General features: G+C 41.8%; 1 protein-coding gene across 4 annotated transcripts in view; it reads right to left on the bottom strand.

Moving 5' to 3' along the window:
* CLINT1 (clathrin interactor 1) overlaps positions 1 to 12,826 on the bottom strand; it is a 48,323-nt gene extending 35,497 nt beyond the window's left edge. For all 4 annotated transcript variants that reach the window (XM_084884481.1, XM_084884482.1, XM_084884483.1 and 1 more), the window contains exon 1: positions 12,599 to 12,826. In XM_084884481.1, the coding sequence (XP_084740607.1) occupies positions 12,599 to 12,639 (41 nt within the window). In that variant the 5' untranslated portion in view covers positions 12,640 to 12,826. The remainder of the gene's footprint in view (positions 1 to 12,598) is intronic.
* Positions 12,827 to 23,515: the final 10,689 nt, after the last annotated feature.

The raw sequence follows: 23,515 nt of genomic DNA, 5'->3' as shown, positions 1-23,515 counted from the left end.
GTATGGAGAGAATGCTGGGTGTCTACCTAGCTCATTCTCACTCCCCCTGCTACCGTCCCCGGAGACACCAGGGCCCGTGTGTCGGGAAAGCCCCCAAGCTCAGGCACCCGTGAGGAGCCCACCCTGCATCTGCGTGACCTCTTCCCAGTGAGCCGTGCTGCAGCCGCTGGGACCGCAAGGGTGGTTGGGCTTCCCATGGGTTTGCACAGGAGCTGGTCCGGGTGGTGCTGCTGGGTGACCCAGAGGTTCACTCTGTGCCATGGCCCACAGCATCCGGCCACGCTCACTGCATCTCTGCATGGAGACTCAGGTGCCATGACTAGGGCAGAGGGGGGCACCCGGGGGCCCAGGTGCTGCCCAGGGCCCAGAGGTCAGCTGGGACCTGCCCTTCCATGCCAGACACTAGTGCTTCAATCGCCGGTCAGACCTAGGGACCACACCTATGCAAGAATCTTGTGCACCTGCCCTCTAGTACAAAAATAAACTATTTTGGGTATTCACAACTATAAACTTTCTTTTGCCTACCCCTGTATATTTTTTCTTTTTTACCTAATAGCTTTTCCTTTCATCTTTTATTTTTCTGTTGGCTGGCTTTCCACTTTTTATTTTCCTTTACATCTATTTTTATCACTAGGGGCCCAGTGCATGAAATTTGTGCATGGGTAGGGTCCCTAGCAGCTGCTGGCTGCCAGCTGGGGCCTCCCTTCCCTAGCTGCTGGCCACCGGCCGGGCCCTTCCTTTGTTCCACGCCACCCCTTGGTGCTCAGTGCACGTCACAGTGAGCAATTGAACTCCCAGTTGGTTGAACTCCTGAGGGGACACTTTTAATATTAGGCTTTTAAATATATAGATATATTTTTTTAAAAATCTCTTTGATCTTTAGTTTCCTATCTTAAATCTTATCTGCTTTACGTTTTGTACCCTTTCCCCCCTGGTATTTAAAACATTTTTAAACTTCATTCCATATTTGAAAATCTGCTTGCTCACTAAAATGTTTTTGTAACTCCCAAATTAACATTCAATGCTTTCATGGTCACTGTGAACATGTATAGAGCAGCAAAAAATTTGAGTCATCCCTCATACACATTCCCAGCTGAGGTGGGATCCCAAAGGTGATGCTCTGCCTTCTTTCCATTCTCATATTATAAACCAGTGTCCCTTCCCTGGTCTATTTAGTGCCATGTTTTGCACTGTGCTTTTTCTTGGTGATTTCACTGTTTAAGATGCCCCCAACCCTAGTGCTGAAGTGCTGTCTAGTGTTTCTAAGCATAAGAAGGTTGTGCTATGCCTTACAGAGAAACTACCTGTTAGAGAAACATTGTTTAGACATGGGGAATTACCATTTATAACCATTACAGTGAAGATTAGCTCAAGCAAGAAACAACAGTTGTTTTTCTGGGGGTTGATTAGGAAAGGTCTCAGAATATCTCCCCACAGATTGCTTATCAGGTGCAATGAGAAAAACTGTAAGTGGAGGGACCATATAATAACTTGACTGGGTATTCACAATTAAAATGACTAGGAAGGGACATACATTGTTTTCCTACAAAAAAGGACACAAGATTACTTAATGTAATGCTCCAGCTCAGGATACATAAGCTGAGAAGCATCAGTTAAACCTAAATTGAGGAATATTCTATAACTGGCCTATGATCCTCAAAAATATCAATGTTATGAAAGATTTTTTTAAAAAAATTAAGGAACTCTTCATTAAAGGAGACTAAATAATCATGTCAATTAAATAGAATACCTAACCCTGGACAAAATCCTATATTGTACTAGAAATCAGAATATGGACTACAGAGATAAAATTATTGCTTCAATTTTAAATCTAAACCTGATACTGTGCTGTTAAATTGGTGAATCTAGATATAGGATATATAGGTGTTCTCTTTATTATTTTTAAAACTTTAATTTCAAATAAAAAATTATTCAAAAAAATCTCAATACATAGTAAGAAAGACTCAATGCCACTGAATTTAATACTTTAAAATGATTAATTTTATATTCCATGACTCTTACCTGAATAAAAAAAATTTTTAAATCTGTTTAAGAAATACATGTAACTTGGAGCAAAATTAATCTTCATGAAAAGGTTGGTTGGTTTATTTCGCTTTCATTTTGAACTGTCATTTTCTTGACTTTACAGTTTGGAGAACATTTATTTTAGTGTCAAATTAGGCAACAACTACTTTTCTCAAGTGCAATCATTCCTCCATTAAAGCATCAAAGAGTTTAGATGCTTTTACATATAGAATGCGTCCTTTTTTATGCAAAGGACATTTATCAGTTAAGCAATTATGAAATTTAGGCTTACCTGATTTTTATAATTAATGTCATTTTATTTTACATTTAAGATATTGTTAAAGAAACAGTAATAAAGTAGTCCTCCTTATTCACAGCTTTGCTTTCTTCATTTTCACTGCGTGTTCAACCATGGTCCAAAATATATTAAATGGAAAACTCTATAAATAAACATTTTGTAAGTTTTAAATTGCTCAGTGTTCTGAGTAGCATGATGGGATCTTGTGCTGTCTGGCTCTGTCCAGCCTGGGATGTCAATCATCCCTTCGTCCAGCATCTTCACACTGTATACACTTCCCATCCGTTAGTCACTTAGTAGCCATTTCAGTTATCCTGTTGTGTTAAAGTAACCCTTATAGTAGCCTAATCCTACTTCACAACATCTACATCATTCAGCTCACACCAACCATCTCATCACATAGGCATTGTATCATCAAAGGAAAAGAAAACTGAGTATAACAAAAAAGTACTTTGCACTGTATTTTTGTCAGAGTATGTAACAGTTGGGTACTATCCATGGTTTCAGGCATCCACTGAGGGTCTTGGAAAATATACCCCACAGATAGGGGGGACCTACTGGATAAAAAATGCAAATCTAATTGTTTTGGGACACTAACAACCACCTCCCCCGAACTATGTTCACATGTCAACCAGTCCTAAGTATTTATGAGTAAAAAAATCATAAAAGTTAAACATTTCAGTCAACTAAGCCAAAAACATCCTCAATGAAGCTCTTAGTATTATTCTATTATAAAGTTTTCATGTAACACAGTAACATATTACCATATTTAATGACAAGTGAATAAAAACTAGCAAAATGTTACATCCTGTATAATAAGACCCCAATATGTAAATCGACCCAATGGCGGAATGACCTTCGGCTATGATGTGCACTGACTACAAGGGGCAGATGTTCAACACAGGAGCTGGCCCCTGGTGGTCAGTGCGCTCCCACACGGGAAGCACGGTTCAGCCAGAAGCCGGGCTCACGGCTGGTGAGCACAGCAGTGGTGGCAGGAGTCTCTCCTGCCTCTGAGGAAGCGCTAGGGAGCAGCGAGCTGAGCAGTAAAGAGCAGAGAGCAGGCAGGCAGGCAGTACAGAGCGAGGAGTCCCGAACTACGAGAGGGATTCTGGACTGTGAGAGGGATGTCCACCTGCCAACTTAGGCTGATCCTGGCAGCAGTCATGCCCCGAGGGGGTCCCAGAATGTGAGAGGGTGCAGGCTGGGCTGAGAGACCCCCTCCCAGTGCACAAATTTTGTGCACCAAGCCTCTAGTTTAGATATAATAGTAACAGCATATTTATTACTCTACATAACCAGAATACCAATTTCCACTTGCTAGAAAAACTTTTAGCCAAATATTTAGCATAAAATATTTTAAAGTTATTTTGTGCCTGGCAATATGGCTCAGTGGTTGAGCCAACCCATGAACCAGGACGTCACGGTTCGATTCCTGGTCAGGAAACATGCCCAGGACTACTTGCAGGCTCAAACCACAAAAGTGGGTGTGTAGGAGGCAGTCCATCAGTGATTCTCTCTTATCATTGATGTTTCCATCCCTCTCTTCCTCTCCCTTCCTTCCTCTCTCTGAAACCAATTAAAAAATATATTTTTAAAAGTTGTTTTGCAAATTCCATTCATTACAAATTCAACTGTATATCATTATCAATTCAAGTGTCAGTTCCTCAACTGCAATTTCTAATAAAATTTAAAAGCCTGAGCTCCTGCCGGGACTGGTTTGGCTCAGTGGATAGAGTGTCAGCCTGTAGACTGAAAGGTCCCGGGTTCGATTCCGGACAAGGGCATGTACCTTGGTTGCGAGCACATCCCCGGTGGGGGGTGTGCAGGGGGTGGCTGGTCGATGTTTCTCTCTCATCAACATTTCTAACTCTCTGGCCCTCTCAATTCCTCTGTGTAAAATCAATAAAATACATTAAAAAAATAAATTAAAAAAAAAATAAAAGCCTGAGCTCCCAAGGTCTATTTTAAAAAAAAAATAGGAACATTATTTCTATTCAACAACCCAAAACACTCTTACTCTGTACTTAAAGCAGCTTCAGACTCACATTGCTTTATCTGTAAGTTTAATTGTGAAATAATCTTTCCTATTGCTGACAGTTGTGTAAGGCCGCTTGCACAGGTTATTTACTTTTTTTTTTTAATAAATCCTTTTTTTTTGTTTGTTTTTAAGAAAGGACAGTGAGGCATCCTACGTTAAACTGGCTCCACAAGCAGATTAAATATCCAAGGGACAAGCAGATCAAATATCCAAGGTATTAAAAAGTGAGTACAGCATAAGTTTAATCTGCATCATAGATCCATCCCAATTCTAGTTTTTAAGGATATAATAAAATAGCCACTAAAATTAGAACGAATCTAAGGAATAACAGTCTTTTTGTTCAACAACTGAGCCACACCAGCCAGCTGAGTGAAACATTTTAAAAGCATGCATACACATTTACCACATAATGTTTTTATTCAGAAGTTATTTAAAAAAATTAGAATTAAAGACTAAGAGTTTAGAAACTAAACAAAATTCATATACAAAAAGGCTAACTAGACTTTTCTTAAGTATAAAACATGCCTATCTATTGCTCTACAGTAACAAAATCATTCATATTTAATAATTCATCAGCTAAATCTATCCACAACTCATAAATAGCTATAAATTGGTTCCAACATGCCATGTTCTTTTATCTGTATTTAATTTTCAGGCTAAAGAGCTCTAGTAAGCCAAAAGAATTTCTTGCTGGTTGGAGAGATTGGATAGAATACTTGGAAAGCCCTTTCTGCAATGTGCTTTCTTTGCATATACTGCTCACCTTATCGTCAGAGATCATGAATTTGATATAATATTTTAGAGGGCTCTTTTTCTTGATATTGTTCAGTCTCTTTAAGGATAAATGGTCAACTTCAATTTCCCTTCAAAAAAATAAATCTTTTTACATTTTAAAGATGTTAGCAGTATCTTTAAAATCTTGAGGAAACAGAAAACAAACTAAACAAAAATGAACAGATTGAGCAATACGTCTTTCCAAAGACTTTATTCCTCAATATGTCTTTCAAAGGAGTAATTTCTGCAATATGCTTTACAATGTTAAAGTAAAAGCATTTATGATTTGGTAAACACAACCACAGGACACACACAACAGATATTTAATGAGCTTTCCTACATATAGGTTTAGATGTCTACTCAAGTGAAGAGTAGCCACTGAAAATAATGATCTATGGATTAGGACACAGTTCTTCTTGTAGTAGTATGCTACATGTTTCACATGCATTTAATCTTCACACGAACTCTGTAAAATAAATATTTCCTTTTTATGGATGAAGACATTGAGAGATACTGTTCCAGTGCTGTTTCTTAGTAGACCTACTACTACTACTGGATGTGATATAATTTCAATCCAGTTCTGATCTCTGATCTCTGAATCACAAACTATTTCCCAGATCTATTAAATATACTTGTAGGTGCCTATGTATAGTAGGAGAGTATGTATGGCTAGGAAATTACCACAAAAATGGACAAACAGCCAAGACCGGTTTGGCTCAGTGGATAGAGCGTCGGCCTGCGGACTGGAAGGTCCTAGGTTCGATTCCGGTCAAGGGCATGTACCTTGGTTGCGGGCACATCCCCGGAAGGGGGCGTGCAAGAGGCGGCTGATAGATGATTCTCTCTTATCAATGTTACTAACTCTCTATCCCTCTCTCTTCTTCTCTGTAAAAAATCAATAAAATATATATTTTTTTAAAAAGGACAAACACATGATTAAACTAAACAAGAAGTTTAAACAGTTAAATATATTGTTGCAAGTGTTAAGTAATGTTAGCTGAGGCTGAAAAGAGTTAACTTTGTATATAAGACTCATTACAAGTATAAAAATGTACTTTGAATCTATGAGGTAGTTTTGTTCTCCAAAAATTGGAACTTGAATTTGATCAAAATAACTAGAGACAATTACCAATTTATAGAGAATACCGAGGTTAGAGAAACATTTAAATAACCCCATGGAGGTCCAGTTGGTAAAATGCAGACCAAGGGCAATGCAAATAACCATATTTCTTCAACAAATAAACTTCGAGAGTGAAGAAAAGTAGAGGCTGAACCTACAGATCAAGAGAATCAAGAGATATATCCATTAGCCAGAAACATCACAAAAGGAATTATAAAGCAATTAAAAAATGGATACTGACTGAACATTTGATATTAAGTAATCAGCATTTTTAAAAGATTCTATAATGGTACTAGACACCAGTGCACAAATGCACTGGTGGGGTCCCTCAGCCTGGCCTGCATCCTCTCGCAATTGGGGACCCTTTAGGGGATGTAATAGTGCACGAAGAGGCAGGCGGCTAGGGAGAGGTCTGAGCCTTGCCAGGAGCTGCACCACTCCTGCTCATCCTGGCCCGCTGCACCTGTTCTGCCACAGATACAGGAGGCTCACACTGCCACAGCTGCGCTCACCATCCATGAGCCCGGTGCCTGCCACCTGTCAGTCAGCTGAGCAGCGCTCCCGCTGTGGGAGTGCACTGACCACCAGGGGGCAGCTCCTGCATTGAGCATCTTGCCCCTGGTGGTCAGTGCAGTGATAGTGACCAGTCAATGGTCGTTCAGTGACTTAGGGTTTTATATACATAGATTGTGGTTAGGATTTTTAAAAAAAGATGGCTCCTTACCTTTTAGAGATTGATAAATTTATAGATGAAATGATAGGTGTTTAGGATTTGCTTTGGAATAATATCAAGTGGGAGTGCTAGGTAGACGTACAGATGAAGCATGATTGCCCAAATTGTTGAAGCTATTCATGTGTACACAGATAATCCCTCCATTTTCTGATATATTTGAAATTTTGCATAATAAAAGCTAACAAACATATAAATACCAATTGGATATGAAGTCTAGATATAATATAAAAGATAAAACAACAAAATTTCAAGATTAAAAAATGTTATTTAAGCTGCCTATATTCTTCTTAAAGGAAATGTAATATTGAAATAAGAAAATACCCAAGAACAAAGAAAAGGTTTTGCCTAAAAACTATACTGTAAAAACTAGGAGTACTACTAAGAAGTACTTAAGGCGGCCAAGTACTTTTAAGAGGATATATCAGTAAACATATGAAAAACTTTAAGTAAACTAACACTAAAGAGGGTTCAGGAGAACACAAGGCAGTTAAGTGCTTTTAAAAAGCATCTTGGCGTAGTACTAAATAGATTAAACTACAGAAAATCACTCCTAAGAAATGCTGGCAGAAGATAAATTAAACTAATCTTTCTTTGGAATTAAATTCTTATCTACTTCTGTCCAGTTACTAGAAAAGAAGAAGGATAATTAAATTATTGTTTCAGCAATAACAATTATTTACAACTGGTTCAAGAAAAGTTGATATGGGAAGACAGAAAGCTGACAATCACCTTTGCTTTCAAGTTCTAAGAAGCAAACTGAACAGAGATTTAGCGATAAGATAGGAAAAATAAGAGGGAAAACTGAAAGAAAAGCAAAAACAGTTGGTAAGTTCAAGGTGTGGCACATTTGTAGTATCAAGCTTCTTTGGTTAATCCTCACTGAAGGATATTTTTCCCATTGATTTTTAGAGAGTGAGAGGGGGAGAGAAAGAGAGAGAGAAACATTGATGTGAAAGAGACATATCGACTGGTTGCCTCTTGAATGCACCCAGACCCCCGACCTGGGCATACATGCCCTTGACCAGAATTGAATCCTTGACCCTTTAGTCCTCGGGCCAACATCAAACCACAGAGCAAGCCAGCTAGGGTTGTAGTGGCAAGTTTCTTTAAGGCAGATATTTTACTTTGCAAGTTCACAAAATACAGCACTAATCCAATAAACAGCAAATGTCCTATTTGTTGAAATGATTGAACTATCCTATATAATAAAAGGCTAATATGCAAATTGTCCCCTGTTCGACCTGGAGTTTGACTAGGGGGTGGGGCCAACCTGCCAACTGTCCATGAACACCGTTTGGGGGGACCCCCCTCCCCCGCCAGCCCTGACCCCGATCAGAGATGGGGCCAGCTTGCCAACAGCCTGTGGACCTTTCCCCACCAACCCCCCACCCCCTCCCGCCTGGTTGGCCTTCCCAACCCAATCAGGGGTGGGGCTGGCCAGCCAACTGCTTGCGGGCCCTCACCCTAGCCGGCCCATGCACGAATTCATGCACCGGGCCTCTAGTTTTCTATAAAAGCAAAAGGTTCTCCCTCTGGGGTCAGCCTGATGAGAACAGTAGTTTCTACATCTCTATTACATTATTTAACACTTAAGAACTAAAAACTTGCACAAAACACAAAACAACAACAACAACTTACCGACAGAAAATGCAAACTATGCTTAAGAGAGTAACTTCAAATGGACTATTTGTAGCAGTTGCCTTAGGACCTTGGCCAGCACTATTGAAATCACTATCATAACAAGAATAAGAGCCACTGTTGAAATAGATTTACCATCCTATAGTATTAAAAGCATAACATGCTAATTAGACCAGACAGCCGGATAACCTCCCGGACAAAGCTGGGGCTGCAAGGGCCGAGGCAAGCCACCATGGCTGCAAAGGCCAAGCTGTGAGGGCCAAGCCCCTTACACGAATTTTGTGCATCAGGCCTCTAGTCCTATATAATAAAAGCCTAATATGAAAATTGTTTGACCAGTAGTTTGACCTCTTGCTATGACCACCAGGTGGCGGCATGGAACATGGCGGCCGGCAGTGAAGGCACTGCTGACCCCAATGGGTTCCGAAGAGAGCTGGACTGTGGCAGTATGGTGGAGCAGGTGAGCAGGCAGAGCCAGGCTAAGGCAGATGTGAGTGGGGACCCAATTGCACTGTTGATCACCCTGCAGACGGCCACGACCAGTGGTGGCGGTGCGGGGGGTGGGAGATGGGAGAGGGGCTCCGCATCAACTGATCATCCTGCAGGCAGGATGGTAGAACAGGTGAGGGGACAGTGCCAGGCCATGGAGGGGTGCCAGGCTGGGGGCATGAGCTGGGGCCCCATCCCCACAGGCCACCCTAAGAGACCCCACCCATGCATGGATTTGTGCACCGAGCCTCTAGTTAATTAATATTACCCCTGAGATGAAACAAAAGGATTAGCCAGGCTTGAACAAAAAGTAGCAGTTTTGATCTACCACTATACCATGTCACCGTTTCCAAAATTTGAAAAAAACACACAAAAGTACAGCAACTTTCTATTTATACCATGAATGGCATGACAAAATATAAAAGTATCCAATTTTATTACAACCTCAAATAAAGGGAGACAGGCCACAGGATAGCAATGGTTAAGCTAATCCTAGTTGGTGGGAGTGGTACCACTTATCCTTTCCTGCCACAGCTGCCTTTTGTGCAACTTGAGTACAAATGGGAGGAAACTGGCACTCCAAGTTCTGCTGATTTATAGCTTTATCTGCTTTTCCTCAGTTCTACAATGTTCTGCAAAACAGAACATTTAATACCACCAGGAGGTGCCACAATCGTGGAAAATATCTCCACACCTTCTGTAAGTCTTAAAGGTCTCAAAAGCCAGTATTTGAAATATATCATTACACTTAAGAACTGCCACCATATTGGATCAAACAGTATTAGCTCCAGGAAACACATTTGGAAAGAGTATATTTTTCTTCCTGAAGTAGACCTCATTGGGTAAGGATATACACTAAATAAAAGTCCTAGTTTTCCTGAGTCATATGTTGCACTTACTTACTGCATAAAGCATTTACATAGAATATTTATTGATCATCACTCTTTTTTTTAAATGTCCTTTTTTAGCCAAAACTGTCTCAAGAGGATAATGACTTTCCAAAATTTATCTGCTATTATGAAATACTAGTACCAGTTTTTTCGTGTGGTGGAAATTCATGTCTCCTAATAGCAAAGTTGAAAAAAGTCCTACTCTAAGCCAATCCCTCATTTTTCAGATAAGATTTGGAGAGTCATGTGATTCTGCCTCAAATCATACATATAACTAATCTAAAAGCCAGTGATAGAATCTGAACTGAGTGCCCCAAGCCCCAAACCAATGTCCTTTCCAGGTAAGCCTTCGTTCTATGAGTTCTCAGAGCAGTCCTTAATCACTTCATTGTTTCCTCATTTGCAAGTTTCCTGATCACCTTATCTCCTTGCTAATCAGAGCGGCCATTCTATGGATCCATTTCACCTCCATTAATAGCATTTTAAGGTGAACAGTCTAACTGGACAGTGCCACAGGTATTGGTTCTGTAAGATGCTTACATTTCTGGGGAAGAACTTCTTCTCTCCTGCCAGGGAAAGATGAAAATTAAATCCCCAGTATTCATCAATAAAATAACATTATGTTCTAAACTTAACATCATGTGTCAGACACCCACAAAAGCTTTCAAAAGCCCCTGGTGGCAACATTCTTACAAGTTCTTGAATAACTTGGTTCAAGTCTCCGTTCTAAATTGGGTCTTACAAAGGTAGAAGTTATTTTTCAACAATAGCTCTTCTATTATGTGGCAAATTTAACCTAAAGCACTGGAAGATTAGTAAGGCAGGTGATGAAACATACAACGAAATGAACACCAGCAGCAGGAATATCATCTTGATTTCTATCTCCTGAAAAATGTACAGCCTCTTCAAATTTTTTGAGTACCATAAATTTAATCCTCTAAGATAACAAGGTGTTTTTTAGTGGGGCTTTTTCCCTGTTCTCCTTCTTAGAAACTTCTGGACTTTTAAAAACTGTCTAAGCTAGTACCCTAGTCTTTACACCACATATGAAAAAACAACCAATGAACCTGGATCTGGAAAAGAAACAGTATTTTATCTTTGGGAAGCAAGTACATAAACAGCAAAATAAGCCCATTTAATGGTCAAATGAGAAGTTGATAAATGAAAATTATTAAAGCAAATCACTTTTCAAACATAGGGCTTATTTATCATTCTCAATGCAGAACAGTTGCTATAGTTATCAAAAATATACTGATCTAAACATACTGCGTTATCTAATCTCTTAGACCTTAATTCTAGCATTCTAAGGTAAGAATCTATCCTTATTTTCATACTGCACCTGACAACACTGGGGCACTTGAGGTGAATTACTGTAACTTGTCAGGTTTACAGCGTTTGAACCAACTCTTAAAAACTGTGCTGTTTAGGTGATCAGTATGCCTTCTTGGTAGCATAGAAAATTTGGTCTAACTCTAAGTTCTATGTTTTTGAAAGAGTATATTTTTCTTCCTGAAGTAAACCTCAGGAACCTGATGTATTATCACAGCCAATATGAATAATTTTTTCTGGAGTCAGGAAGCCTAACAGTTTGCCACCTACACTTCCTAATTTTAGTTGGGATGGGTGACACAAATGAACTGTTCGTCACCACACTTACCGCATACCCAAAAGTAAGAGACTGGTTAAATTCTTTAACTTTATTTCCTGCCTAGCAGGTCTGACGTAAGCCCTGTTATAACTGATATAATCAATCTAAATGTTCAAGTTTTCTCAGTGTAGTAAGATACTAAAGTTATCATTTACGTCTTACTGGAAATCAACCAATAGTCATTTTACCTGTCAGGGAAGTTAAAGCAGATCAACAAGATATAAACCTGGGCTGTTTTCTATTTTTTTAAGGGGAAATCTCTTAATGACACGTTAATTAAACCTTATGAAACGAGGGGCCCTCCAAAACTGTAGTGTTGAAACAGGAAAAGAATCACAAGAAGTTATGTGGTGAGCTACTTTCACTGGTGCTAGAAAAGGAAGGATGAGTCCCCTCTCGATTTTAACTCCTCCAGCCTGACCACAATGGCCACTTGTTACACCTATCACCCACTCCACCTGCAGGCTCATCAGGAAGCAAAAGAAACCCAGCAAGGTGAAGGATCTATCCCGACCAGGCGTAAGGACTCTGCACCGCACCCCGCGGGACACAGGGCCAGAGCACTGCGCCCCCACCCTCCGGCCTCCCCCGCAGCCCAGGAGGCAGAGCGCACAGCCTGCGGCCAAGGCGGCCCTCCGCCGCCGGGGCAGTGACCCGCTCCGCCAGCCCCGCCCCCTTCCCCGGCCAAAGGGTCTGCGCCTGGGAGGGCGGGGGTAGGGACCGGGAAGGAGGCCTGGAGAGGGGTGGAGGGGGCCAGGAGGAAGAGTCCCTTCCCAGCCTCGCCGATCGGGAGGAGGACTGGGCCCCGGAGCGAGCGGGCCGCCGCCATGATGGCCGGGCTGGGCGGGGGGGCGTGACACGGGTCGCCGTGCACAGGGCCAGCTCCCCTCACCTTCCCCCTCCCCCGCGTGGGCCTGGCCACAACTGCCCCCGGATACTCACGCTTTGTCCACCAGCTCCCGCACCTTCCACATGTTCAACATCGTGCCGCGCGCGGGCCGGGCCGCGCCGCCCTCTCCTGCTCCCCACGGACCCCGGGACACTTCCGCACCGGGGCAGATCCGGGCCGGACGCGCCGCTGCCGCCGCCTAGAACTCCCCAGTCCGCTCCGGCTCCAGCCCCTGCCGCGGCGCTGCCGGTGACACGTCGAGACGCGGGGCAGCGGCGCTGCGTGGGGCGGAAGTGCCCGACACCCCTCCCACTGTGCGCGGGGCACGCCGGGATTCGTAGTTCTCTGCGCGCCACGCGCAGCCTTTAAACTGAGAGTAGGTGTGTGAAGGTGGGTACGGTGGATCTTAAACTTTCCGGGTTTCCGCAACCCTCCGACCTTACAGAAAATCGCAAACTCTGTGGGTGGGGCCCAGCAATCTGTGCTTCAACACATCCTCCACGCTCAAGTTGCAGAACCACTGGTTCAACCGTGAAATATTGCTATGCTATTAATAATGATTATACGGAAGTGGGAGTGGTGTATGTGTTCCTCACTGACAAGCAGCACTGTATTTGGTTCCAAGTGTCCAAACATGCCTTAGTTCTCTAGGCCTTAGTTTCCATCCCTGTAAACTGAAGAAGTTGTCATCTAAAACGATTCCACTCTAATTCTATGATACGGCGGTTTACTATTTAGATAGCTACCTGATATATTTGTTAGATACTTTTTTATGAAGCTCAGAAACTCACTTCACACTCCATTGCAAACGGTAGAAAACCAATACTATGACACAGCCAAGAACTTGGCAGCATAAGTAGACACACACACTGTATGTATTCAGTATTTTATTGCAATGGTTGTTGTAATTTGATTTTTCACTTACATATTTTTGACAATGTTCATCTTAAAGCTGTAAATACCCTTAAAGATCGTTTGGTCCAGATGCTTAAGTTTTACAGTTCTTTTCATTCTACACATATTTATTGAGCATCTTCTATATGCCAGGAATGGGGAATATAGATGGGGACAAGACAGACAAGCCCCAGCTCTCTTGGGTCTTAAAGCTCTTAGGAGGAAACAAAATAATCAAGGAAACATTAAGACAATTGCAGATAGCCCTGGCCAGTGTGGTTGGGTGTTGTCCTGTGTACTGAAAGATTGCTGGTTCGATTCCTGGTCAGGGCACATGCCAGGGTTGCAGGCTCCATCCCCAGTAGGGGGCATACAGGAGACAGCCAATCATGTTTCCTTCTCATATTCCCCTCCCCCTTCTTTTCTCTCTAAAAATCAATTTAAAATCTTTTTTTTAAAAAAAAACAAACAACACTTGCAGATCGAAAGTGCTTGAAGAAGACAGATGGTAATGCTACAGAGAATGATGTTAGAGAAAAATGACACTAGGAAATACTTAAGGCCTATTTGAGGACATTATATTTAAGCTGAAACTTGAATGATATAATGGAGCTGACCATACAAGAAAGATCTGCAATAACACAATTCCTGGTGAAGGTAACTGACAAAGACTGATTCACAAAGGAGAAGTGAAATGCTGCTCATCAGAAAGCGAGGTAACAAGGATCCCAAATCAGTAACTCAAAACTTCTGACCTCTCGTTCCTCAAGTCAAGTCACCTCTTCTTGTTGTATCCACTTAATTACTGGAAGCAGCTTTGAAAAGTGTTTCAATAAGGCTTTGGGATTAAGGCCTGAGAGAAGCAAGTTGAAAGCATTGCCAGGCAGAAAAGCACCAAAAGCAGAAATCATGACAGAGCTATTTCAGAGCTTTGTTGAGATAGAAAGAGTCCGTGGGCAGACGAAGTGAGTTGGAGAGATGGTAGAAGAGGCAGGTAAAGATGAGCAGAGATAGGTAGAAGTTTTTCAAATAAGTTTTCTGTCGAAAGGACTATCCAGCCCAAGATTCAAAGGATAGAATGTGGCAAGAGGAGATAGGGAAACTGCTTTGCATAAATAAGAGCTCAGCAAGTTAATCTTCAAACAATCAGGTGAGAGTACATCAGCAGAATAGCAGGGCATAAAAATAACCACCTTCCCAACCTGGACCTGTTTGCAGGTGCATAGCAGTTTGCAATCAGCTTCACCAGATTTAACCAGAGACTACAATGTCACTGTCTACTTTGCTTGTTCCAAAAAACAACAACAACAAAACACCAAGTGCCTAGACTCATTCCATGATTGTCACTTGTGGTGTTCTCACGGTTGTCCAGGGCTACTAGCATGTAACACCAAAACACTTGCCTGTCCACCTTTGATTCAAGAGAGCCCCTAATGGTTTCAGAAGAACCAGATCATGAGAGTTTGTTAAAAATTGGTCACAAAATTAATAATTTTGCATGTCAACAAAGTATTCCATTTTTACCTCTTATCTTGCAAGTTTGGGAGCAGTTTCCACAATAACTTCTTTATAGCAATTTAAATGTGGCCACGGTAGAAAAATAAATGGGGAAATACCTCACCCATCCCTCTTCAGGAAAACATATCTTTAACTCAGTGAGCTGACACTTTCAATAAGCCCAAACCAATGCAAGGTTTGAAAGCAATCGTACGGGGCTGTGTTGATATGGGAGGCAGTTATAGTCACTGACTGCTGATCTCATGTAGTCGGCTCCTTGGTGTTTCCTTCAGGGGAGTTTAATTCATAGCACACAGGTGTGGCACTCCTGGGAAAGCACCGCCCAGCTCACTTTTCAAGAAAATCAGTGTGAGGAGTGTGGATGGCCAACAGCTCCTGGCAGCCACTTCTTGGGAATCAGACACAGCATTTATACCAGGTCCATGCTATCACTGGGCTACAACCAGGCAATGACTAAGTAAGGTGTACGGGAGCTGGACCACTTCTGCCCAAGGCCAGACTCCTCTATGAAGCAAGCATTGTCCTGGACTCCCCATCAACCTGGCCCAGATTTCCTAACGAGGCTTCCTGCCTTCCCTTTCTCCCTTCACAGATGTCAGAACTTCCTTGTTGTCTGAGGCTCTCCCCACCTACTCTTGTTCCCTTTTCCTGTAATCCTTCATAGGTGTTTCCCCTCAATAAATCTCTTATACTTACTTCCATCTTGGCTTCTGCTTCCTGCAGTACCCAAACCGACACAACAGGCAAGCCCTTGTAACTTGGTTTCAGTATTTGGCTCAATGAGTCTTGTTTTTGACTACACCTGACTGCTCCTCTTGCTAACCTGAAAATAAAAAGGACTTTCAAAAGGAAAGGCCAGCAAATGTTTATTTGAGATCAAAGAATAACTAGCTGGGAATCACTCATTCAGGCAGAAGTCCAAATAATGTTCTGAATAGTAGATAAAGGCAACTGGGCATTTATAAGAAGGGAAAAGGGAACAATTACATCAATACAAGGAAGGCATTTCTATTGGTGCACATAAGATAACATAGTGATGTTAATTCTAAACAATGTTTTTTTTTTAATTTTCAGTCCATTAGTCACAATAACTGCTTTCTCGTTAGCTTTGCAAATAGTACTTTGGGAAATAAGGTTGCTTAGGCCCAGTCTAAAAGTGATTTTTGCCCTGTTTTTAACATTCCAAGGTTTGAGGTATTAAATGTGTAAGGCAGTTCCTCTGGCATGGCAGCTCTGGCTCCATTTTTTAAAGTAGCTCCATTTATATTGTTTATATTCTCTAAAAGTCAGGGCACTCCGTTTTTACTCATAATAAGAGAATTGTGACTGAAATACATGCAGATATTATATTGCATAACCCTAGGGGAACCATTAATGTGGACTACCATGAACTGCCCGCCAATCCATCTCAGAGAGGAAGTAGAAGATAGTGGTTAAGGAGCACAAATCCTGGACTCAGACCAACCTAGGCCTAAATTCTGCATCTGCCATTCAGTAGCTGGTCACCCTGGATACGTTAATTAAACCAACAAAGCATAGTGGTCATGAACTAGAACTCTGCAGCAGATTCTGGGTTTAAATTTTAATTTTGCTACTTTACTTACTAGATGTGTGACATTGGGAAAATTATTTGGCTTCTCTGGGTTCAGGTTTCTCATCATAATGGGGGATACTAGAAATCCACCTGAAAGGATTTTTCAGATAATTCAATAAAGTAATGTATAAAGAGAACTTAGAACTTAGAACAGTACCTAACACAAAATACTTAGTAAATGCTAGCGATACTGCTCCTATTACTCTTACTCCTCCTAGTAATAATAAACCTATATAATTAAAGCCTAGGTGGCATCATGTGTGATGTCATCACAAGATGGCTGCCACAAGATGGTTGGCAGGGTAGGGCCAAAAGCAACAGTTGTTTACTTCCTTTTTTTTTTTTTTCCCAGGAGACCACATTACATTTATTTTTATTTTTTTTTATATATAATAAATCTTTATTGTTCAGATTATTACAGGTGTTCCTCTTTTTTTCTCCCCATAGCTCCCCTCCACCTGATTCCCCACCCCATCAGTTGTTTATTTCTGTAGGTCTAAGATGGGGGCTAGGAGTCTATTTTGTTTTGTTTTTAAACCTCTTCAGTGATTTTGCCAGGGCTGGGCATTCTCTGGATAGGGTGATCCAAGGTCTTTTTTGCTGTAACACTATACTTTTTATTTTTAAGGTCCAAATTCCACAAAAATTGGGTTGAAGAGAGCAAAAGAGAAAATGTAACAGAAAATAAAAGGATAACAGAAAATAAAAGAAAGCAACGAAGAAGGAAAGAGGTGAGTGGTGTTGCAGCACTGTGCAGCAGGGAAGCTGGGAGAAGGGCTTGCCCTCACTAACTCTTTTCTGCTCACAGAGAGGCTCTTCGTGGCTGAACCTCAGTCTCCTTTCAGGGCTGTCAGCAGGGCTCAGGTGGACCTATTCAGAAAGCCTAGTATGTGCTCTAAAGAGCTAACACATTTGCAGTCCTTCTGCAAGAATGTGCAGGTGCTGGCCAGAGGTGAGATGGAGGCAGAAGTGCTCTTGGAATCATTTCTCTGCCTCCTGGGATGCTCTCTCCTGTTTCCTGCCATACGCGAGCTCAGAGTGGACTTGCTACTCCTACTGCGAAGGTCTCTGAAACTCTATTCACAGGAAGCCAAGGTGCCATCAGTGAAGCAACTAGGTAGCGTGTGACCTAGTGGTAACTGACCCTGCATTGTCAAGGCAGATTCAGGAGTGAGTGGGGTGGATGTCATAGAACATGGCTGGCTGGTTCCTGAAGCAGGGTCTTTCTGGATAAGGTAAAGTGTCCTGGGAAAGCCCACTGGTGTCCAGAGTTCACATGGAGGTTCCGCTAGTCTTTGAAGTCTATCAGTTCATTAAAAGAATTATGCTCTAGACTCTAGAGGGAAAGCTCGCTTCAGTGGGCATCAGAAGTCTGATGGACAGGCTTTATTAAAGTCTGCTCTTTAATAAATACAATGAATGTGGCTAAAGAGTTGGTGAAGGCGGTGGTGTCAGTCAGCACAAGGCATGCTTTCCTGGTGGGATGGAGTCAATATTCAATGTGAAGTGGAGTGAAATAGATGACTACAATCTATTGTTAGCCAAGAAGCTTGCAGTCTACTAAGGAAGACAGACATAAATAGACAGACAGAAACCACAGGGAGATATTTAAGGAGCCAGCGCAGTCTTGGGTAGACGACAGAGCATTGGCTGTGTTATCATCAGGACCTTGGTTCCCGCGGTATAGCTGTGCGGCCTTGATTAAGTTACTTCACCTCTCAGGCCTTTGCACCTTTTTTGCGAAAATGAAGCTGATAAGAGTCCTTGACTCATAGGGTTGTTGTGAGGTGTAAATGAGATGACATACATTAAATGTCTAGTACAGTGCTTGACCTGTAGCAAGGACTGATTAAATAAGTTTTACTTCCATTGCTAAACTGTTCATACCCAGAGAACATGGAAGAGGCTGTTAGAACAGGTGCATCAGATATGTATTTGATCACAAATAGTATACTGTGAAAAACAGACACAATTCCTGTTCTCAGGAAGTTTTTTTTAAAATTCTTTATTGTTGAAAGTTTTATATATGTTTCTTATGAAGTTGTCAGTCTGAGGGAATAGATAGATTTTAAACAAATAACTCCTTGATAAATCTATCCCTGCAAATATGATGAATGCAGTGGAAGAAGAGAACGGGAAGCTGTGAGAGACTATAACAGCGGTGTTTCGTTCAGGTTAAGGAGGAGCAAGGGCCAGGAAGGACCTCTCTGGGAAAGTGACTTTTAAGGTGAAGATGGAAAGATAATTTTGAGTTAATGAGGTAGAGAGGCAAAGAGCATTACAGATAGAGAGCCCTGCCTATGCCAAGGCCTGAGAGAGGACATAGCTCAGCATGTTCCAGGATCTGAGAGGAGGCCCAGTGAGCCTGGAGGGCGAGGGGGAGAATAATCAGAGACGAAGCTTGCTCTGTTTCCTCCTGACCTCCATCGCCTCCATTGCTTCCATTCCCATGGCCTCTAGCCTCCTGTGGGCTCAGTCAGTGTTGGGAGGTGGGATCAGAGGCAGAGGAGAGACAAGCTGTGATGTTTCTTTCCCGTCTCCCTGCTTCAGGAACATGGTTTTGGCACTAGCCGAGTCCCTCTGTGACCACTGCTGGTGTCAGGGGGTCCTCCTTTCATAGCTCCAGCTTCTTCACACTGATGGTAACCCCTAGGTGGTCCCCAAATGTGGTGAGCCTCCTCACCCTGCCTGCACTGCTAAAACTTGCCCCTTTATCTTGCTCCCTTCATTTAATCTCTGAGAGTGCCAGTGTTTGCTGCTGGGACCCTGACTGATATGAGGAGTCCTGCAACATGGAAGGATAAGGATATGGCCTTTTAGAGTTTTATCTGAAGTGCAACAAGAAGCTCCAAACATGCGGTAGTCACTTCCTTGTCACTTCCTCTTCCACCGGGAGCCCCATTTCTCTGCTCCCCTTACAGAAGGCGTCTTCCCCCCACACAGGCTCCTCTTCATTGCTTCTCAAGGCACAGTTGAGAACTTCTTCCTTCTCAAAGCTCCCTGCTCTTTTGGCTTTTTTAGGCTCAGTTCTTCTAGCATTTTAGGCTCCTTCAGAAACCTGTGTTCCTCTCCCTGGATTACAGGTGTAGCTGGACTTACTTCTCTCCTTCACTGTCAATCTCTCATCTGAGATACTGCAAATGCTTCCTAATTTCTTCTTCCAAGATCCTTCTGAATCATAAATGAGGCCATGTTACTACCTGCACAAAATACTTCAGTGAGCTCTGGCTGGTTTGGCTCAGTGGATAGAGCATCAACCTGTAGACTGAAGGGTCCTGGGTTCAATTCTGGTCAAGAGCACATGCCCAGGTTGTGGGCTTGATCCCTGGGGATGGAGGGTATGCATGAGGCAGCTGATTGATAATTTTCTCATCATTAATTGTTTCTATTTCTCCCTCTCCCTTTCTCTCTAAAGTCAATAAAAATATATTTAAAAAACATACTTCAGTGGCTTCCCATGGCACTTATTAGTAGAACCCCAGACTTGACCTACCAGGAGTCTATCCCTGGTCCAAACAGCTATATCCTAGAAGGAAGACTGATACTGTTGCCCTCCTGTGGGTTAGGACTCGAGGCCAATTCTAAGTAAAAAATTTGGTGGGGCCATGGTAGGTAACCCTAAAATTTTTCATTGACAGAATGGCAATACTTTTTGTTTGTTTTGTTTTCTTTTTTGTCATCATTTCTTTTCTTCTTAATAGTTAAAATGTATGTATATTTCCACCTGGCCCATGTGGTTCAACTAGATGGAGCATCATCCCATGCATCAAAGGGTCCTGGGTTTGATTCCCTGTCAGGGCACATACCTAGGTTGCGGGTTCAGACTCCCAGGTTGGGTTGCATATAGGAAGCAACTGATCAATGTTTCTCAATAAATTTTTGCAAAATTTATAATATCAAAATTTTGATCAATGTCAAAATCAGATCAATAAAAACATATCCTCGGATGAGGATTAAAAAAAATAATTAATTAATTAATAATTTAAAAATAGCCCGGCTGGCATAGCTTAGTGTTTAAGCATTGACCTATGAACCAGGAGGCCACGATTCAATTCCCAGTCAGGGCACATGCCTAGGTTGTGGGCTTGATCCCCAATGTGGGGGTGTACAGGAGGCAGCCAGTCAATGATTCTCTTTCATCATTGATGTTTCTATCTCTCTCTCCCTCTCCCTTCCTCTCTGGGAAAAAAAAAAAAAAAATATATATATATATATATATATATATATATATATATATATATATATATATATTCCAGCCAATTTTTCATAAGAATACATCTTTGTGATACTGATTGGATTTTCATAGAGTCTTGGACTTTCAGTTTAGATTTGGAATTTATCAAGGTTTGCTTCACAATTTATTTATAAACCTTTCCTTGTGGTGAGGTTACTTCTGCTACTCTCATTCTTTACATGTTGATTTGACTACTTTCAGAACCTACTCTTTTCTTCTCCTAAATCTAAGCTTCTACTCTGGTGACCACTTGTTATTATTGAAAAAGCGTGTCGTAACTTTTGTTTGCAAGTGGTTTCTGTCTGTGGAAGCTCCTTTTCCTGTGTGTTAGCAGTTCTCTTGAACTAGCACTTGAATCTACAGCTTCTGGTGGGTGATATCTAAATCTAGTTCCTCTTTGGAGGCATAACTTTAGAATTTCCCCATCTTTGATGATTCACCTTGAAAAGTGGTGGGTCGCTGGCATGGCCTAGAAAGCCTACGATCTGACAGACCCAAATACCTACTGAGAGGAGGGACTGGAGAAAAAGAAAGTATTATCTTCTTAAATATAGATTCATTCTCTTTCTTCAAAATGTTTTCTTTGAAATTTTTTGTTAGTTTTTTATTACAAAAGTAAAATATGTACACATGTATTTCACATGTCTACTCTTTGGCCCATAAATTCAATTTGGAATCTGTGTCAAAATTCTTCGGCAAGAATGTTCATAGCACCTTTATTCACAGGCTATGGTCAAACAAATTGTGGTACATTGTTTGAATGAAATATGTTTCAGCAATAAAAAGAAATTAAGTAGTAATATATGCAACAACCTGGATGTATCCCAGCGAGCAAAAGAAGTCAGACACAGAAGTTCTATCTCCATTTATATAAAATTCTAGAACAAGCAAAATTAACTTAAGGTGAAATAAATTAGAGCCATTGTTGCCTGAGGTGGAAGGGGGGAGGTAGGAACAGGAGAAATGAAAATAGAAGTAATATATATTCATTTCTACAAGTAAACAATTAAAAAATGCATAAAGAAAAGTTAGTCCTTTTTTATTTATTATATTTTCAGCCCACCATGGTAACCCTGTTAAAAGCTCAGCATGTACTTTTCCACACTCTCTACATGATCATACAAATATAAACAAATGCATGTGCACTTTTGTAGGTCTTGCTTTAGGATTATGCTGTACATGATGCTTGCTTTTTAAAATATCTGCTTAATATATATACAGATAGTCCTCTAGTTCAATAAATATAGATCAAACTCATTCTTTTTGGTATTGGTGTAAATCCTTATTGTAAATGCATCGTAATTTATTGAATCATTTTTCTATTGATTGTTTCTACTTCTTGTTTTTGCCACTGTAAACAGTATTACAATAAAACCAGTCTTTGTACACTTATCTTTACATATGGTGTTTGGATATTTATTGAACTAGAGGACTATCTGTATATATATATTTATAGCATCATTCACAGGTCTGCTATGTTTATCAACTTAAAAATTAGCCTGCTATGTTTGGTCAAATATTTAATTAACTCACCCCTAAAGCCTTGGGATGTTAAACTGCTGGTGGGATCCAGTCTAAATGGGCAGTCGGCCGAAACCGGTTTGGCTCAGTGGTAGAGCATCGGTCTGCGGACTGAAAGGTCCCGGGTTCGATTCCAGCCAAGGGCATGTATCTGGGTCGCGGGCACATCCCCAGTGGGGGGTGTGCAGGAGGCAGCTGGTTGATGTTTCTCTCTTATCGACGTTTCTAGCTCTCTATCTCTCTCCCTTCCTCTCTGTGAAGAATCAATAAAATATATTTTAAAAAATAAATAAATAAATGGGCAGTCGGATATCCCTCTCACAATCCAGGACTGCTGCCTCCCAACTGTTTGACTTCCTGCCTTACTGATTGCCCCTAACTGCTTCTGCCTGCCAGCCTGTTCATCCCCTAACCACTCCCATGCCAGCCTGATTGATGCCTAACTGCTCCTCTGCCAATCTGTTTGCCCCCAACTTCCCTCCTCTGCCGGCCTAGTTAGCCCTAACTGCCCTCCCCTGCAGGCTTGATTGCCTCCAACTGCCCTTCTTTGCAGGCCTGGTCCCTCCCAACTGCCCTCCCCTGCTGGCCATCTTGTGGCAGGATCTTTGACCACATGGGGGCAGCCATCTTGTGTGATGGAGTAATGGTCAATCTGCATATTACTCTTTTATTAGATAGGATAGAAGCCTGGTGCATGGCTGGAGGCCAGCTGGTTTGCGCTGAAGGGTGTCCCGGATTAGGGTGGGGGTTCCCTTGAGGCGTGGGGTGGCCTGAGCGAGGGGCCTGTGTTGCTTTGTAGGCCAGCCTCACTCCCTGGCGACCCAAGCGGAGGCCCTGGTATCTGGAATTTATTTTCCTTCTACAATTGAAATTTTGTAGCCTGGAGCAGAGCCAAGCCTCCTGCTTGCTCTGTGGCAGCAGTCATTTTTGTTGGAATTTGTTTACCTTCTATCGATATTATATAATTGAAACTTTGTAGCCTTGAGGGGAGGCTAAGGCTGGCAAGGGCAGGTGGAAAGCTTGGCTTCCTCAGTTGCCAGGGAATGCCTCCCTCCTGCTCTCTGTGGCTGTAGCCATCTTGGTTGGGTTTATTTGCACACTCTCTCTGATTGGCTGGTGGGTGTGGCTTGTGAGTGTAGCGAATGTTATGCCCAGATTACAAGATCCCCAAGGACCACCAGGGAGCTGAGTCCAATGCAAAAAACAAAA

This window comes from Pipistrellus hanaki (genome assembly GCF_964339955.1).
Source record: "Pipistrellus hanaki genome assembly, chromosome: 5".
In the NCBI taxonomy this organism is placed as follows: domain Eukaryota; kingdom Metazoa; phylum Chordata; class Mammalia; order Chiroptera; family Vespertilionidae; genus Pipistrellus; species Pipistrellus hanaki.
Note: the sequence above shows the minus strand (reverse complement) of the source record. Positions and strands in the feature narration are given on the sequence as shown.